Below are 15,291 nucleotides of genomic sequence, written 5' to 3' on the forward strand. Positions count from 1 at the left end.
GCGTTTCAGTAAAATATGCCACAACTAAATTTTGTGAAAGGAGGTATTATATACATTTATATATTTGTATATTATAAAGCCTGCACACTCTTCTCTGTGCATTGTAAAATATTTTTTTCTGTTGCACAGAACTAGAGGCAATTTCTTGAATGCTGGAATAAGTCCCCAATGTTCTTCCACCCTGGTCATTTAAATGGGGTCGTCATGGTTTTGATGCACTTTTTAGTATAATACTTTAAAATGTAACTGTATAAACAACATCTTGGTTGCCCTGTGGAGGCTGGTGACTTGGTATATTCTTAATAATTTATGCAGAGGCTGAATCTATTTTCATTAAAGGAAGACAAAAAGTGAAACTTAATTCGTACACCAGCCATATGTCCACAATATATATGTGTATGACAAGAATTAGTTAACCCTGAGCTGTCATGTTGACTCTGATAAAGTTAATGAGACCTGCATTAACCAGTAACACCCACCCTCCCACCCTGCACAAAAAAAGAAAAACAGGGAGGATAAATGGGGGGTTGAGAACACAGCTACACCTCACCTACAATACAATACCAATACCAGCAGACAGAAGGAAGTGTAACTGAATCTGAGTGCTAAATGTTGACCCGTTCAGAGGTTCTAGTGCTCATACAGAGAGGCTGCATAGTCATCAGCAAAATGTACAATTTGTGCCAAAGCTGTGAGGATGAGGAGGTCCATCTTCATATCCACAGATATCTCCTCGTGGTAGTTCTTCACAGGTAGGATACAGTTCATTGGAACACCAAGTCTGTTGCTGCACTCCTGCATCTAGACACACAGAAGCAAAATGTTTTTAAGTGAATATGAAAGACAAAGAAGCACACACCACTACAAAGTGGGACTCACATTTTTTAAAATTTTCTTGCTCCTGTAGACAATTTGTAGATCACAATTTACCTCTGGACATGCCTTATCAACCATTGTCATGACAACCACTTGTGGGATCCCTGCAGCAAAACAGAAGGAAACACATCCGTGCAGTAACCACCATTTCTAATAAAAGTACAGATATATGACAGGATTACTGTTACCCAAATCACTCGCTTTATTCCTGACACTCCTCAGTTTATTGATGAGGTCATCTGTCATGAAGATGAACTTGTCTGCAGGTAGGACATTCACCACGCAGTGAATCTTATCACTCACCGTGGGATTGGGGTTGTAGTATGGGTCACTTTTCAACAGTGAACTCCTTGAGTTGAACTAGAAAATGACAGTATAAAATGAATGAGTGTTTTTATGACAGCATGCTGTCTTTGTAGGCTAAAATTATGAGTTCCACTCATGTGGGGTGATCATTGATCTCATTCTGGTATATTTAGTATGCTGGATAGGCGAAAAAGGGAATTACGGTATGAGCACTATAGTGGAGTTGGATGCAGGTCTGCGCTTCTCCTGCAGTTTTATTGGAATCTTATTGTCATGTCTGCACATCCTTGTCCTGTCCTCAGCCCATCTGTCCTGTCTACCACAACTGACTCCTGCAATACCCTGTTCCACCACACCTATTACCGCTCTGCCGATTCTACTGTCCAGTTTAGCACAGTTGACACTATGTAAACTCTGTTCCATTTTGAGCGGCTTTGACCCCATTTTTGTTTTGTTCATTAATAAATACGTTCAGACCACTTCCAGGTACATTAGTGAAATGAGGCAACATTCCTGCAGGACCATGGTGCAACAATCAAAAGCACAATACAAATTAGACTTCAGAATAAGCTCTGAACAACAAACACTGAAAATACTTGCTCATGTGGGATAGTATTGTAATGTTCACATTTTTTCAGTTTTCAAATGTTACATGTGGCACCAGGTTCCGGAAAAACGTTATTTCGTTTCACTATGTACTAACATGAAATGACTGAAATGAAAATAAAGCTCAACTACATCTCCAAACAGCAGCATGGTTCCCAGTGTCCATTTTGTAATAACAAGAGGTTCCATTTTTACAAAGTTATAAAAGTTTCTTAAAAGAGATACAGCAGGTGATGATCTGTGAGTCAAGCACTACATGACTCTGGTTTGTCAGGTTGATCTTACCTTGTAATTATCCTTGATGTGGCCCTCCAATGCACTGATGAGGTCTTCGCTTAGTATCCCTGCCGATTCCCCTACTTCATAGCCCATTATGAAGAAATTATAACAAAGGGCAGTTTCCCATGTAAAATTTTATGGGTTTTATACTGAAAATGAATAGAAAATTATTAATAGGCTTTATATACATATCAACTACTTTACATTGTACTATTAGGCAGTTTTTGTAATTAATTCCATACTCACTGTGGTTGTGAAGCTTTTGTCTACACTTGAGGCCGCTAGAGCGGTATTGGTGACTCTTCCTTGGAAGACATTATTGATGGAGTTGATGAAGCTGGACTTTCCAGCTCCAACTGGCCCAAGGAGAAGGATACGAAGATGACTGACATCTTGCTCAGTCAAAGAGAATTCTCTGAGCTTTTTCTCCATAACTTTTTTGGATGCTGAGCTGCAGGGTTTTTAAGGTGTGGCAAGTAAGAAATCTTTGGTAATTTTGTAAATTTTGAAGGATTGTATTAAGAAGGATTGTAGCAAAAAGTTCAATTTAAGCAGAATTTGTTGTGAACAGACACACAATATTGCTTCTTTGGTTGTTGTCCCTGGCTGGTGGAACAACCTGCCCTCCTCCACACGACTAGCCGAGACTATCACCACTTTTAAGAAGCAGGTGAAAACCCTCTTATTCAAACAATACAAAAATGTATAAATACATTATAATTTTTCTTAGTCTAGCACCTAACAATCTCCGAGCATGCTCTTCACTGACAAGTTGAGCCTTATCAGGGCTCTTAGTTTGTAAACTCAATATTCTATAAAAATCGAACGAGAATTGCTGGTGTCTTCCTCTTGTAAGTCACTTTGGATAAAAGCGTCTGCTAAATAAAGTAAAGTAAAGTAAAGTAAAGTAAAGTAAAGTAAAGTAAAGTAAATATGATTTAATGCTGGAAAAATTACTTACTCCCAGGTCATTTCCCTCCATTCTCCCTTTAACACTGTAGAAACGTTTAAATTCAAGTCAATTCAAATTGTAAAACATTGTAGCTAATTATTTATGCATGTAAAGGGTTATTATCATACATGGTTCAGGAGGGGGAGGAGGTGTGGATGCCGATGTTCCCATTGTCAGCTCTTAATAATGATATGAATAAAGACCAGTAAATGCAGGTCAAATACAGAACAGATTTTCAATGTCATTATTTATTAATGTATGTGTATATTAAAATATTAAAATAACATACTACTAATAATAATAACAATAATAATAATATCTTGTCAAATTCTGTGCAAGTTAGGGCAAAAGTAGTACAAACTGGATATTATCACAAATGGACCTAAGATGCCACAACAGCAAGAAAAAAGTCAACAGCACACTTGTTCGCTGATTATGAACAATGTCAGTATTCAGCTAATAGTAAAAAAAAAAAAGTTAAAAAATCATAAAACCTTGTGTGTATTATGTGTGTGAAACGTAGTTTGAACTGTATTGACCATGTTAAATTGTGAATGCCACAAGGCAACATGTTTGTGTCCCTGGAACCAAAAAATCTTGTACATCTTGATTACAGTGACTTAACATCTCAACAATGCTTTCTGGTTGAGCATACAATCTGTTACATCCATGATGCAGATATTTTGGATCATCATGCTGACATTCTTTGGCTTACTGGGCGGGTATGATTCGTGGTTGTAATAGACTAATTTTTAAACCAATAAAAAAAAGCTTTAGCGGTGATAGCTGAGAAACAAGACTACAATGAAGCAATGACGTTATATATGACTATAATGCAGCATCTGTAACAACTTTTTTTTCTGACTTAAAATTTTTCTTCTTACAAAGATACATTATACATATTCATTTTAGGTTAATTTTGTAGCTTGAACAAGAAGACCACAAAGTCACAGGTTCAAACCCCACTTACTACCGTTGTGTACCTGAGCAAGACCCTTAACCCTGAGTGTCTCCAGGAGAACTCTCCCAATAATTACCAAGTGAAAGGCGCCCTTGATAAGAGCGATAAATGCTGTGAATGTAAATGCAAATCCAAATGTACATGTAAAATGGAGCTTACTCTCAAAAACATTCTGTTACATTTGATCCTTCCATAATGTATCTAATTAAGGCTGCCAAAATCAATGTGATTAATTTGTAAATATATATAAACAATATATTTGTAAATATAGATGCAATTAACACAGATATGCTTTTGTTACTTCATTTGTGGGGACTGAGCTATGACAGATGCAAAATTCATTTTAGGGGAGAGACAACAGAAACAATCCCTACATAAACATGGAGTCAGATGGCAAAGGAAACAGGCTATCAGAACAGTTCAGATGTGTAGCTACACATAATTGTGTTGAGATTTAGTAAAGCATATGTTAGAACACCTGTAAAGGTGTTGCTGCACCTTAAAATATTTTCTCTGAACTTCGTAAGACTTACCTTGAAACCGTCCAAGTGTCTGGTGTGTGGTAGTTTTACATCTGGCTGCCTCACTTGCTGCTGTCATGCTTATATGCTTATATAAATGCACTTTCACTTTCATTCCCTTCATATTTTTATAAATGTGCAATTCTCCACCAGTTTATACATATGCTGTGCAAATCTGGTCCAAACCAAATATTAATATTTTTCTATTGTATCAAATACTTATTTCATGCAATAAAAATAATTATTAAAATATTATTTTAAAATCATACAATGTGATTTTCTGGAGATTTTCTTCATTCTGTCTTACACATTTGAGGTTGGGGCTACAATGAAATGTATAGATCTATCCATATCCATTCCAAGTGTCACGATCCGGTCCGAAATGGGGGTTACTCCGGTCAGGGATCCGGACTGGAGTTTCATTGTTGTCATGTGTAATGTTCCCTAATCGTTTTCACCTGTGTTAATTGTATAAAGCTGCCCTGTTCGTTTCTGTTCGCCGTCAGGTCTTTGAAGTTATGTTCCATGTTCACCAGTGTCTACGTCTCGGATGTCTCTCCTGTCCTGTGATTCACCATTAAAACCCCTGTTTCGTGATGTCAGGTGAAAGAGTCCTTCATTCTTTGTTCCTCATCACTCTTCGTCCTCCTCTCCGTTCACCCGCCGCGTCATGCCCGCATGGACGTGACAGTAAGTGGGAAAACTTGAAACGTTTACCAAATACTTATTTTCCTCACTTAATACAGAAACTCATATCTAAGTTTTATTGCACAAACTGATAAAAAAAATACATTCATTTAAACTCATAGCTTTTCTGCTTAATCTTTGCCTTTACATTCTTGTAGGGGTGAAATATTATGTGACTTGTAAAACCTAATGTTGTCTTAAAGTTAAAGTAAGTTAAAACCTAAGTTGTCTTAACTTAAAAGTATGCAAACTCATTCTCTCATAAAGTATTATTTAAAACTTAAATAAGTAAATACTATTATTGCAACCTTTTAATATTCCAACTTTATAGCTGTGACTACACAATGCAGTTAAAAGAACTGCCAGCCCAGTATAAGTGTACTGTTTGCATTCATCATCATTAATGGTCTGTTACAAATCTACTATACCAGCTCTCCATTTGCTTCATTTGAAATATAAGTGACTAGCAGCAAATAATAAGGCCAGTAAGGTGAACTCTACATAGGTCTAATGCTTCTCTTAATGACATACACACTGAAAAACAAACTGCAAAAGCAGAAGGTCTTTTGTAAAACGGTGGCTAACAGACCTTAAACTCCAAAAAAACAACAATATTCTAATAGATCAAAATAAAGCATCCCCATATTATGGCAACTTCACAATCAGGAAAACCCCTAATTTTCCCTCATTTTAGATCACACCAGAGCATTCTGAGACTCTCTGACCCCCATTCCTCAACTACAACTCTGCAATTGGCAATCTTATGTATGGACTGTTACAATCTTAAAATTATTAAGTAAATTAATTTACTTGAACTTTTATGTCACAAAGTACACAACTTACCTAAAACAAGTGTTTTTAACAGATTTATATAAATTGTCCACTCAGTGTCATCTTTTTTCAGATTATGTGGGTGACAAAGAGCTGTTTTAAAAAATGTCTTGGCTTCTAGGAATCTAGTAAGAGCAGGGGTGCACAGGCGTGAAATCACAACTTTTATCATCCCACACAATCCACTACATTCAATCTGTTGATGTTTCATAGTCATTAGCAAGATTCATAGATGCCAGGGTCATGAAGTCTATTTCCACTGATAAATGGAATGGCAAGTTTTTTTTAATGAAATCTGGCACCTAGAGACAAACACTGTTAAAATGTAAAGACCTTCTGTAGGTAAAAACACACCTCTGGGAGTGCCTGAAACGTGAGGTGCAAGGTTTGTTATGTTCTGGATAATAAATGTCAAATTAAAACAAATGTGTCCCCTTTTGGAATGTACAACTGCTTTCTGTGGCCAGTTAACAGTCAGTTAAGAATCAGCTATAGACAGACCATGCGTAAATCATCAGACAAAAGTCTTACTAGGTTACAATTAGGGAATTTTTATTACACTGATAAACACTTTTTCAGATATCTGCAAATCCGACATTTTCTTCCATTTCAGATGCCAAATTTTCCTGAAACACCAGTTCAAAGTACAGTAGATCTGTTCCTTACTTTACTTGTTGTATATGACAAACAGGCGAGTATGAAATGTTCTTCTATGGATAGGATAAAAAAAGGTCTGTGTACAGGGTTTAAATGATTCATTATCTGAGGACACATGGGATTTAATACTTAGCGATGTAATATAATTTCTAATGTAATATCCTTTTCCTTTCTTTATTTAGTTGCCTGGCTTGTATGGGGTCATTATCTAGGGTATTGAGTAAGGGAAGAGGCAGAAAAAAAAGATTCACTTTATTCAGCCACATTTGACTGTTAATTAATCTATGTATTTAGTTAGAATTGATCACTGTGGTATTTACTCTCTGTATAATACTTATGTGTGTATTTTTCTTTTTCTGGTTTTAATATAATAAAATATATTTAAGAAAAAAAGATGACAGATGACAGCAAGAAATAAAAATGCTCAACAACACACTTATTCACTGTTGATGAGTAATGCCAGTATTTTCAGCTAATATTCAAATATAAGAAAAAATACATAAAGTAGTTGTCCATATCTTGTTTTTTTAAAACCTGAAATGTAGTTTAAACTGTATTGACCATGTTAAATTGTGTAAGTGAAAGTAATTCATTGTCACATGTTACACCCCACAGCACCAAGTGCACTCAGTGATATGTGTTCTCTGCATTTAACCCATCCCCTGTTGCAGCAGTGCCACAGACCTGGGAGCAGTGTGTGGGGACAGTACTTTGCTCAGTGGCACCTCAGTGGCATCTTGGTGACCTTTTGATTACGGTTCCGCTTCCCTACCCACTAGGCCACCACCCAAGGCATTGTGCAAGGTGTGTGTCCCTGGGGCTAAATGTCTAGACATTGCTTTCTGCTTGACCAAACAAACTCTTACAACCGTGACGCAGATATTTTGCACACTTTGTCTTGCCGACATTCTTTGGCTTGCTGGGTGGAAACATTCTCTGACCAGTTCTTTTGTTCACAGAATAAAAACACATTCAGTTGTTCACTATAGATTCACTATAGTAGGGTTACAACGATCTGATTCCATGACCTGCACATAATGACACTATGTTAGTGGCACTTTTTAGAAAAAAAAAAAAAAAAACACCATAAAATATTGAGATTCTTAGATGTGGCTAAAAATATTATAATTCATTCATAAATATTGAAGTGTTAAAGAAGATGACTACAAATAACACAGTTTCTTGTTTGGTAATCAGTTCATCTTTAATTCACAGTAACATAAGCAAACTTTTTACATGCCACTGTTGTTTCCTAAACACAAACACAAAAAAATAATCGTAGACAGAGACAATTCCTACATAAGGATGAAGCAAGCAAAATATTGTCATTACTATGAATATTAGTTTTTTACAATCACTTTTGCACTAATAACAACCTTCATGTCATTTTTCCAAATTCTAGACACAAAACTCAAAACAGTCATTATTCTTAACACAGGCTGTCCAGTGTTCAAAACTTGGCATATTGCATTCATATCTTTAGAGAAGCATTGTTTCTAAAAATCAAATTTATTATGAAATATCATAGGAACATTACTTTAGATCATCCATACACAAGATACCCATAGCTTCATTGTGTATTTGTTAGTACAATCATTAAATATAGGTGTACAAAATATGTGATTCAGGTTTCATTATTTTATTAAAGACTAGAGAGAATAGTACAGACACAGTGGCGTTATTGAAATCCTGCAATATGGAATTTACTGATCAAATCAAATCACAACATAAGATTTACTTAAAAAAAACAAAAATAACAGAAAACATTACTGTATACAGAAGTGTTCTTCACTGCACTATGGATCTATGTTTCCATCAACCCGGTCTTGTGGTTCTCATCTACCTAACATCTGGGAAAGAATCTTCTGGCATGGCGAATCCAGGCCTGACACTGATCTGCTGTGATGTCATTGCAAGCATCATCCATGGCCTGGAGAAGAGTGACTTGTTTGTGAGGGTGCCTATCATAGACCTTCCACCTCCATGTGGAGAAAAACTCCTCAATTGGGTTAAGGAAAGGGGAGTATGGAGTAGGGCTGCACGATTTGGGGAAAAAGACATATTGTGATTATTGAGATCAATATTGCGATATGCGATATGATAAAGGACACTTGCTTGTATATCAATGAAAAGTCGCAAACTAATAGTGAAATGTTTAATTTCAAAGTGAAACATACAAACTACTTATAACAACCTGAAATTCCCAGTGCTTTCAAAATACAACATTCTACAAATATAAAATAATCACAAAAAACTCTTTACATTACTGTCGAACGACAAACCCTGGTAAGGCTAAACAACTATTTTGATTATATTTGGCCATTATAAAATCCCGTATTATAGTTCTTACGTTTAACCAAAACGTTGTTTGGAGGCTGACTTGAACACAGGGATGCATAGCTTTGCTAGCTTAGCTAAGGTTAAGATTTGTAAACTGAGGTGAATTTCTGTAAGAAACCTTCAAAGTTTGAAAAAAGTTAACTAAACAGCTAAGAACAGTCTAAATAGTTAATGCCTACGTTTAGCCAAAACGTTGTTTGGAGGCTGACTTGAACACAGGAATGCATAGCTTCGCTAGCTTAGCCTAGCTTAGCTACGGTTAAGACCTATAAAACAGGATTTTATAATGGCCAAATATATTCAAAACAATTGTCCCGCTTTACCTATGAAATGTAATCCCCCGGGAACTGGTTTGAAGCGTACAGCGGTTTGTACAGCCCCAAGCAGCACAAGAGTGAGGCATTTTTTTCACTTCTCTCCATAGACATGTATATGCTTCACGCCACTGCAGAGACTCTCGCAATATGGCGGCGACGTTGACGTACGATGCAGCTAGTCATGCGGCGTCTACCCATATGTCTCCGAATCGAAAGTCATGTGACCAAACACGTCACATCCGACTGAGATGTGAGACTTCAGTCAGCTCGCCAACTTTGAGAGAATGAGAATGGATCGGATATGTTGCCGATCCAATCCATGTACTAATCATTTAAATCGCATCTTTTTGCGTTCATGTAATCGCACAGACTGACATCGCGATTACGATTGCGATTAGATTAATCGTGCAGCACTAGTATGGAGGTAAATGCAGGGCGAGAAACTGTGGATGGGCCTGAAACCATGCTTGGACCATTCGAGAACGATGAAACTGAATATTACCCCAAACTATTACATAGATCACACAGTCAGCTCTACAGACCTGAGCTCATCAAGGAAGGCTATGATGAGAGCTGCATTATATGACCCAACACAAGGTCTGCGTCCAATCCTTTGATATAGCTGCACACATGGTTATATTGGCTCCATATTGTCCAGGAACGGTTGCCCGCTGGCCAATTAAATTCCGACCTCTCCTCCTTGTCTTAGCTAGGGTGAAGCCTGCCTCATCCAAAAAACAAGATTTTGTGATGGTTTTTATCAGTGTCAAGCTCCATCACCCTCTAAAATACAAAAACAATTACTGATTACAATGACAGAATGTTTGGAGATTTTCTCCCCCTAAAACAGGCAAATTGATCATACCTGAACATACTCAGACCTCAGTTGCTTCACTTGATCTGTATTTCTTTGAAAAGGCACATGATATAGTTGTTTTAACACCTGATGTCTTTTCAGCACCCGTGCAATAGTGGGCAAACTTATGGCATTCACATTGCTGAATAAGTCGTCATTGTCCAAGATGTGCTGTTGGATTTCTCTAAGGCGGATATCATTTCTGACCCGAACCATATTGACCACAGCCTGCTCTTGTTGGTCAGTCAGAATTGCGCTTCTGCCTCCCCTATTTGGCCTAATCTCTATTCTGCAGGGAGAAAGTTATAGTAATATCAAATTTACAAAAAAAAATGATCACATCACACCCTTTGGTACACACTGCCATGCTGTATACACTAATTCACTGCAACAGTTTGAAGTATCTTAAATTTGAGTAGATTCTGGAGACTTACCGGTTTTCATTGCGGAAAGTTCTGATAATGGAGGCCACAGAAGATCTTCTGAGGTTTGGTTGAAACATTGTAGCTGCTGCTGTCATCGTCTTGCCATGATTTATGACATAGTCTACAACCATAGCCCTGATTTCTTTCGACACCCTTTGCTGCTGCTGCTGGTGTCTAGGTCTATGGTCTTGTCCTCTACCACGTTCACACACACCTCTCAAACGAGACTCACGGCCAACTCTCTGGTGAGGCCTAAGCCCTCCTCTATGACGAGGCCCACGGCCACCTCTCAAAAGGGGTGCTTGTCCCCTTCTATTCCTAGCCTTTCACCTTCCACTTCTGGCTCCATGTCCTCACTATTTTGAGTAGGCTACTACAGTGGGATACCACTCATCTTACTTATATATACATACAAACATGTGAAATCAATCAGCAGTAATGAGTGGCCATTAACTCATTAAAACCACAAAAGCAATCATGTAAAAAAGTGACATCTTGCATACAGTAATGTTGAATATGAAAATGTGTTCTGTAAAAGTGGTACAAAGGACCATAGTGTCAGGATTGCCTGCAGCTGGCCTCCACACCTGACTTTAATCCTGACACCCCATAAATGCCGGAAGTTTCCGCCCGTTCGGGGTCGCTGGCATTTTCGTGGACTCTCTGCACGAACTTGACCTGGTTTAGTTTCATGTGTTTTTGAGTTCTGGCAATCGCCACACGCCTACGGGTTAGTTTATGTTCTTTATTTAAGTTAAATTCGTTTTCGGCCACCGCGCCAGTCTTTATTTGTATTTCTTTGTTTATTGTTAATAAAACCCCCTTCCCAGCATGTCAGACCTCTGCGCTTCCTTCCCCCGTAAGTCCGTAGACGTGACAGAATGCCAGCGACCTCCCCAAAAGCGCAGAGGTAGAAAACAGAGGAGAAGAAACGCCGCGAAGGACGCAGCCCGGCGCGGCGAACGCGGACGGCAGGGGAGAGACGCGCCGCCCGTTCTGGTGGAGCGTTTTCTCCCCGAGAAGCCGTGGTACGCGGCGCCGCGTGATGACGTCACCCCCGGGAAACTCCGCGAAACCCGGAAGCGACAACGTCGGCGGGTGAGTGGGCGGAGCGAGGACGTTGGCGTCGGCAGCAGCGAGGAAGTGACGTGGGCAGCGAGCGCAGAAGATGCGACCCCCCACGATCTTCGCCATGTCGAGCCAAGAACTCTGCGCTCTGCTGGCAAGGCTCCCCGTGGACTGGGACGACACGGACGACGACGAGAGCACGGGAGACGAGAGTTGGGCTCCGCCCATCGCGCCAGTCTGCGATCGTCGCAAGGTCCGTGGGGACCCACGTCACTTCCAGGGGGGTGAGAAGCGGCAACAACAACGGCGGCGTTCCTCCAGCGAGGAGGTGGGCAGCCTCCAGCCCGAATGGCCAGAGTACTGCCCATGGGAGCTTATCGCGCCATGGGTCCAGGATGTCCGCAGGGTGGACGACCCTCGGAGTCACCGGTGGGAGGACACGGATGACGAAAGCGATGATGACGTGGATTTTCGGTGGGCGGTCGGTGCCGGGATGGCTCCGCCCAGCGTGCGCGTCCGAGATCATCGCGGCGTCCGTGATGACCCATGTGACTTCCGGGGGTATGAGGTTGACACGGACGACGACCAGGATGACACCGTTTGGGCAGTCGGTGCCGGGATGGCTCCGCCCATTGCGCCCATCCAGGATCGTCACGAGGTCCGTGGAGACCCACGTCCCTCCCAGCAGTGTGAGGAAAGCTGGTGGAAGAGGGCGACGGGAGGTCGCCAGCCAGCAACTGCGCTGCCGGGACTGCCTCGCAGGGAATCCTCCATTCCTGCTCCAGTCGCCGACCCGCCTTCCCTCTGCCCGGACGTTCCCCAGCGAAATGGCAGCGCAGCACCAGCGTCCACACCTGCTGGAGAAGACGTCCACCCCCCTCCACACCACACACCTACCACCATCTCCAGCGACGTGCCCAGCCCCGTGTGGGACAGCCCAAATGTCCCGGGACCCTTCAGTGGGGCAGCAGACACAGACGAGATCACTACCATCCTCACGTGTCTGACTGGATCAGCATGGGGCTGGAGCACAACCCTCTGGCAGCAGGGAGAGACAGACAGGAGTTTTCGGGACTTCCAACAGAGACTGAGGGCGGAGTTTGATCGGCCTGAGCCAGGGATCGAACTCTGCCCCTCCACCACATCCAGTGCCAGTCAGGATCCGGGGCAAGAAGACCCAGCACTGGTGGGCGACGAGAAGGTCGCTCCTCCCGAGATCCTGGCTGTGCCCCCTGAGGAGGTTCCGGAGAGCCCAGAGAGGGAGCCAGACGACCCTCTCTTCTGTCTGTCTCTGTCTGTGTGTGTGTGCGTGGTTTATGTGTCCGTATGTCGCCCCCACTTCCCCTCTTTGTGTCCACCAGATGGCGACCCAGCTGTGGAGCCGAACCCCAGGGAGGAGGTTCCTGACCCGAATGTGCTGGTCCAAGGCGAGGTGGACAAGCCCCAAGGTACCCCTAAGTCCAGCCGGGGGGGGTGCTCCCCCAAAGAATTTTTTGGGGGGGTGCAGTTCGGGTTGGGGACTCCTCCTGAGGGGAGGGGAGGTGGGGAAGCGATTGAGCTGGGTCCTCCGGTAGCCAGTGAGGAGGGCGGGCCAGGCATGGGCCTGCGTCTGCCTCCAGAGGGGTGGAGCGCTATAGAGCCCCCGGGTAGGCATGAGGACCCAGCTGGGACAGGCAGGAAGAGGGCCTGCTTGTCCCAACGGACGCAGAAGGGGCTAGCCGGATGGTCTGGCAATGCCCCCCCCTTGGCACCAGGGCCGGGCAGCGAGAGGGGCTGCATAGTCCCAGAAGGCACCAGCCTGGGGTGCCTGGAACAGTCGCCGGAGGTTCTGGGACAATCTCCCTGCGCGGTGCAGGGGGTGACACAAGACGTGTCAGAGGGGACATGTGGAGACAGGGCCCACACGTACCCAGATGGATCGGCCCTGATTATTGTGTGCAGGTACGAGGGGTAGGGGAAGAAAGGAGGGAAAAGAAGGGGAGAAAGGAGAGGGTAAGGGGAAGAAAGGAGGGAAAGAAGGGGAGAAAGGAAGAGGGAGGGGAAGAAAAGAGGGAAAAGAAGGGGAGAAAGGAGAGGGTAAGGGGCCGCAAGAGGGACACGGGGGAGCCAGGAGAGGGTCCGGGGCCGCCAAGCGGGACCACGCCGGGGAGCCAGGCCGAGGGTCCGGGGCCGCCACGCGGGAACCACGCCGGGGAGCCAGGCCGAGGGTCCGGGGCCGCCACGCGGGACCACGCCGGGGAGCCAGGCCGAGGGTCCGGGGCCGCCACGACTGACCAACGCCGGGGAGCCAGCCCGAGGGACCGGGGGCCGCCACGCTGACCACGCCGGGAGCCAGCCCGAGGGACCGGGGCCGCCACGCCCGCCCGCCGGGGAGCCGCCCGAGGGACCGGGGCCGCCACGCCTGACCACGCCGGGGAGCCAGCCCGAGGGACCGGGGCCGCCACGCCTGACCACGCCGGGGAGCCAGCCCGAGGGACCGGGTCCTCCAAGGGGAGGATACAGCAGGGCAGGAGCCCTGTGGTTGCCGCCGTCCACCCCGCCGCCTCCACTGATGGTACTGTTGGGGCTCCGAGGACGTAGCCCTTGGAGGGGGGGCTCTGTCAGGATTGCCTGCAGCTGGGCTCCACACCTGACTTTAATCCTGACGCCCCATAAATGCCGGAAGTTTCCGCCCGTTCGGGGTCGCTGGCATTTTCGTGGACTCTCTGCACGAACTTGACCTGGTTTAGTTTCATGTGTTTTTGAGTTCTGGCAATCGCCACACGCCTACGGGTTAGTTTATGTTCTTTATTTAAGTTAAATTCGTTTTCGGCCACCGCGCCAGTCTTTATTTGTATTTCTTTGTTTATTGTTAATAAAACCCCGTTCCCAGCATGTCAGACCTCTGCGCTTCCTTCCCCCGTAAGTCCGTAGACGTGACACATAGACACTATATCTGGTAAAGAAAGAAATATGACATTAATAGATAACGTAGTCCACCTGGGGTCATATTCTGTGCTAATTGGTATCAAATGATCCTTCCTGAAACTGTCATAATCTAAACATACACTATTATTAATACATTTTCATAAAAGCTATGCTTCAAGAGTAATGCAACAGTTACTTATCATTTTAAACAGTTGTATCAAGTGATAGTTGGATCTTTATAATGAAATGAATACACACATGAATAGTAATACTTTGATATTAAGTTGTGTCATTTTGAACCAGTGATTTTAGTTCAATGATCAAATGATCTTTGTCTTATATGTATTGTATCCAAGCATTTGGAAAAAATAGTTAAGTGTTTTGAAAAATGTGCATTTTGATCATTGGTTGTGATTTTTGTGTCTAAAGTTTTGAAAAATAAAATGAAGGTTCTGTTTGGTGGTGGTCATAGATTAATTTTTTTTAATCCAGATTAATCTCACTGTAATCTTGGAATTAATGTAGATTAATCTAGATTAAAATGGCTCATTTGAATTCTGCCGAAGGCATTCAGAATATGTGTGCTACCCAAATAATGACTAAAAGTAAGTCTTTGAGAACGGGTTTCTCAAGACAGGTGGCGCATTAGACCCGGGGCTCATCTCCTGTTTCCAAAATGCATCACAAACTGCTTGAGATAGC

The 15,291-nt window shown here is 42.9% G+C and overlaps 1 protein-coding gene across 1 annotated transcript; it reads right to left on the bottom strand.

Annotated features, from left to right (window-relative positions):
* Nucleotides 1-630: 630 nt before the first annotated feature.
* LOC114792179 (interferon-induced protein 44-like) lies at nucleotides 631-2,492 on the bottom strand. The gene is made up of 5 exons (XM_028983084.1): nucleotides 2,314-2,492; nucleotides 2,074-2,216; nucleotides 1,065-1,236; nucleotides 880-980; nucleotides 631-801 (listed from the first exon to the last, which is right to left on the bottom strand). Exons 2-5 carry the CDS (start codon nucleotides 2,158-2,160, stop codon nucleotides 631-633), a joined length of 531 nt encoding a protein of 176 aa, XP_028838917.1. The 5' UTR covers nucleotides 2,161-2,216; nucleotides 2,314-2,492.
* Nucleotides 2,493-15,291: the final 12,799 nt, after the last annotated feature.

Source organism: Denticeps clupeoides, chromosome 6 (genome assembly GCF_900700375.1).
Source record: "Denticeps clupeoides chromosome 6, fDenClu1.1, whole genome shotgun sequence".
Classification (NCBI taxonomy): domain Eukaryota; kingdom Metazoa; phylum Chordata; class Actinopteri; order Clupeiformes; family Denticipitidae; genus Denticeps; species Denticeps clupeoides.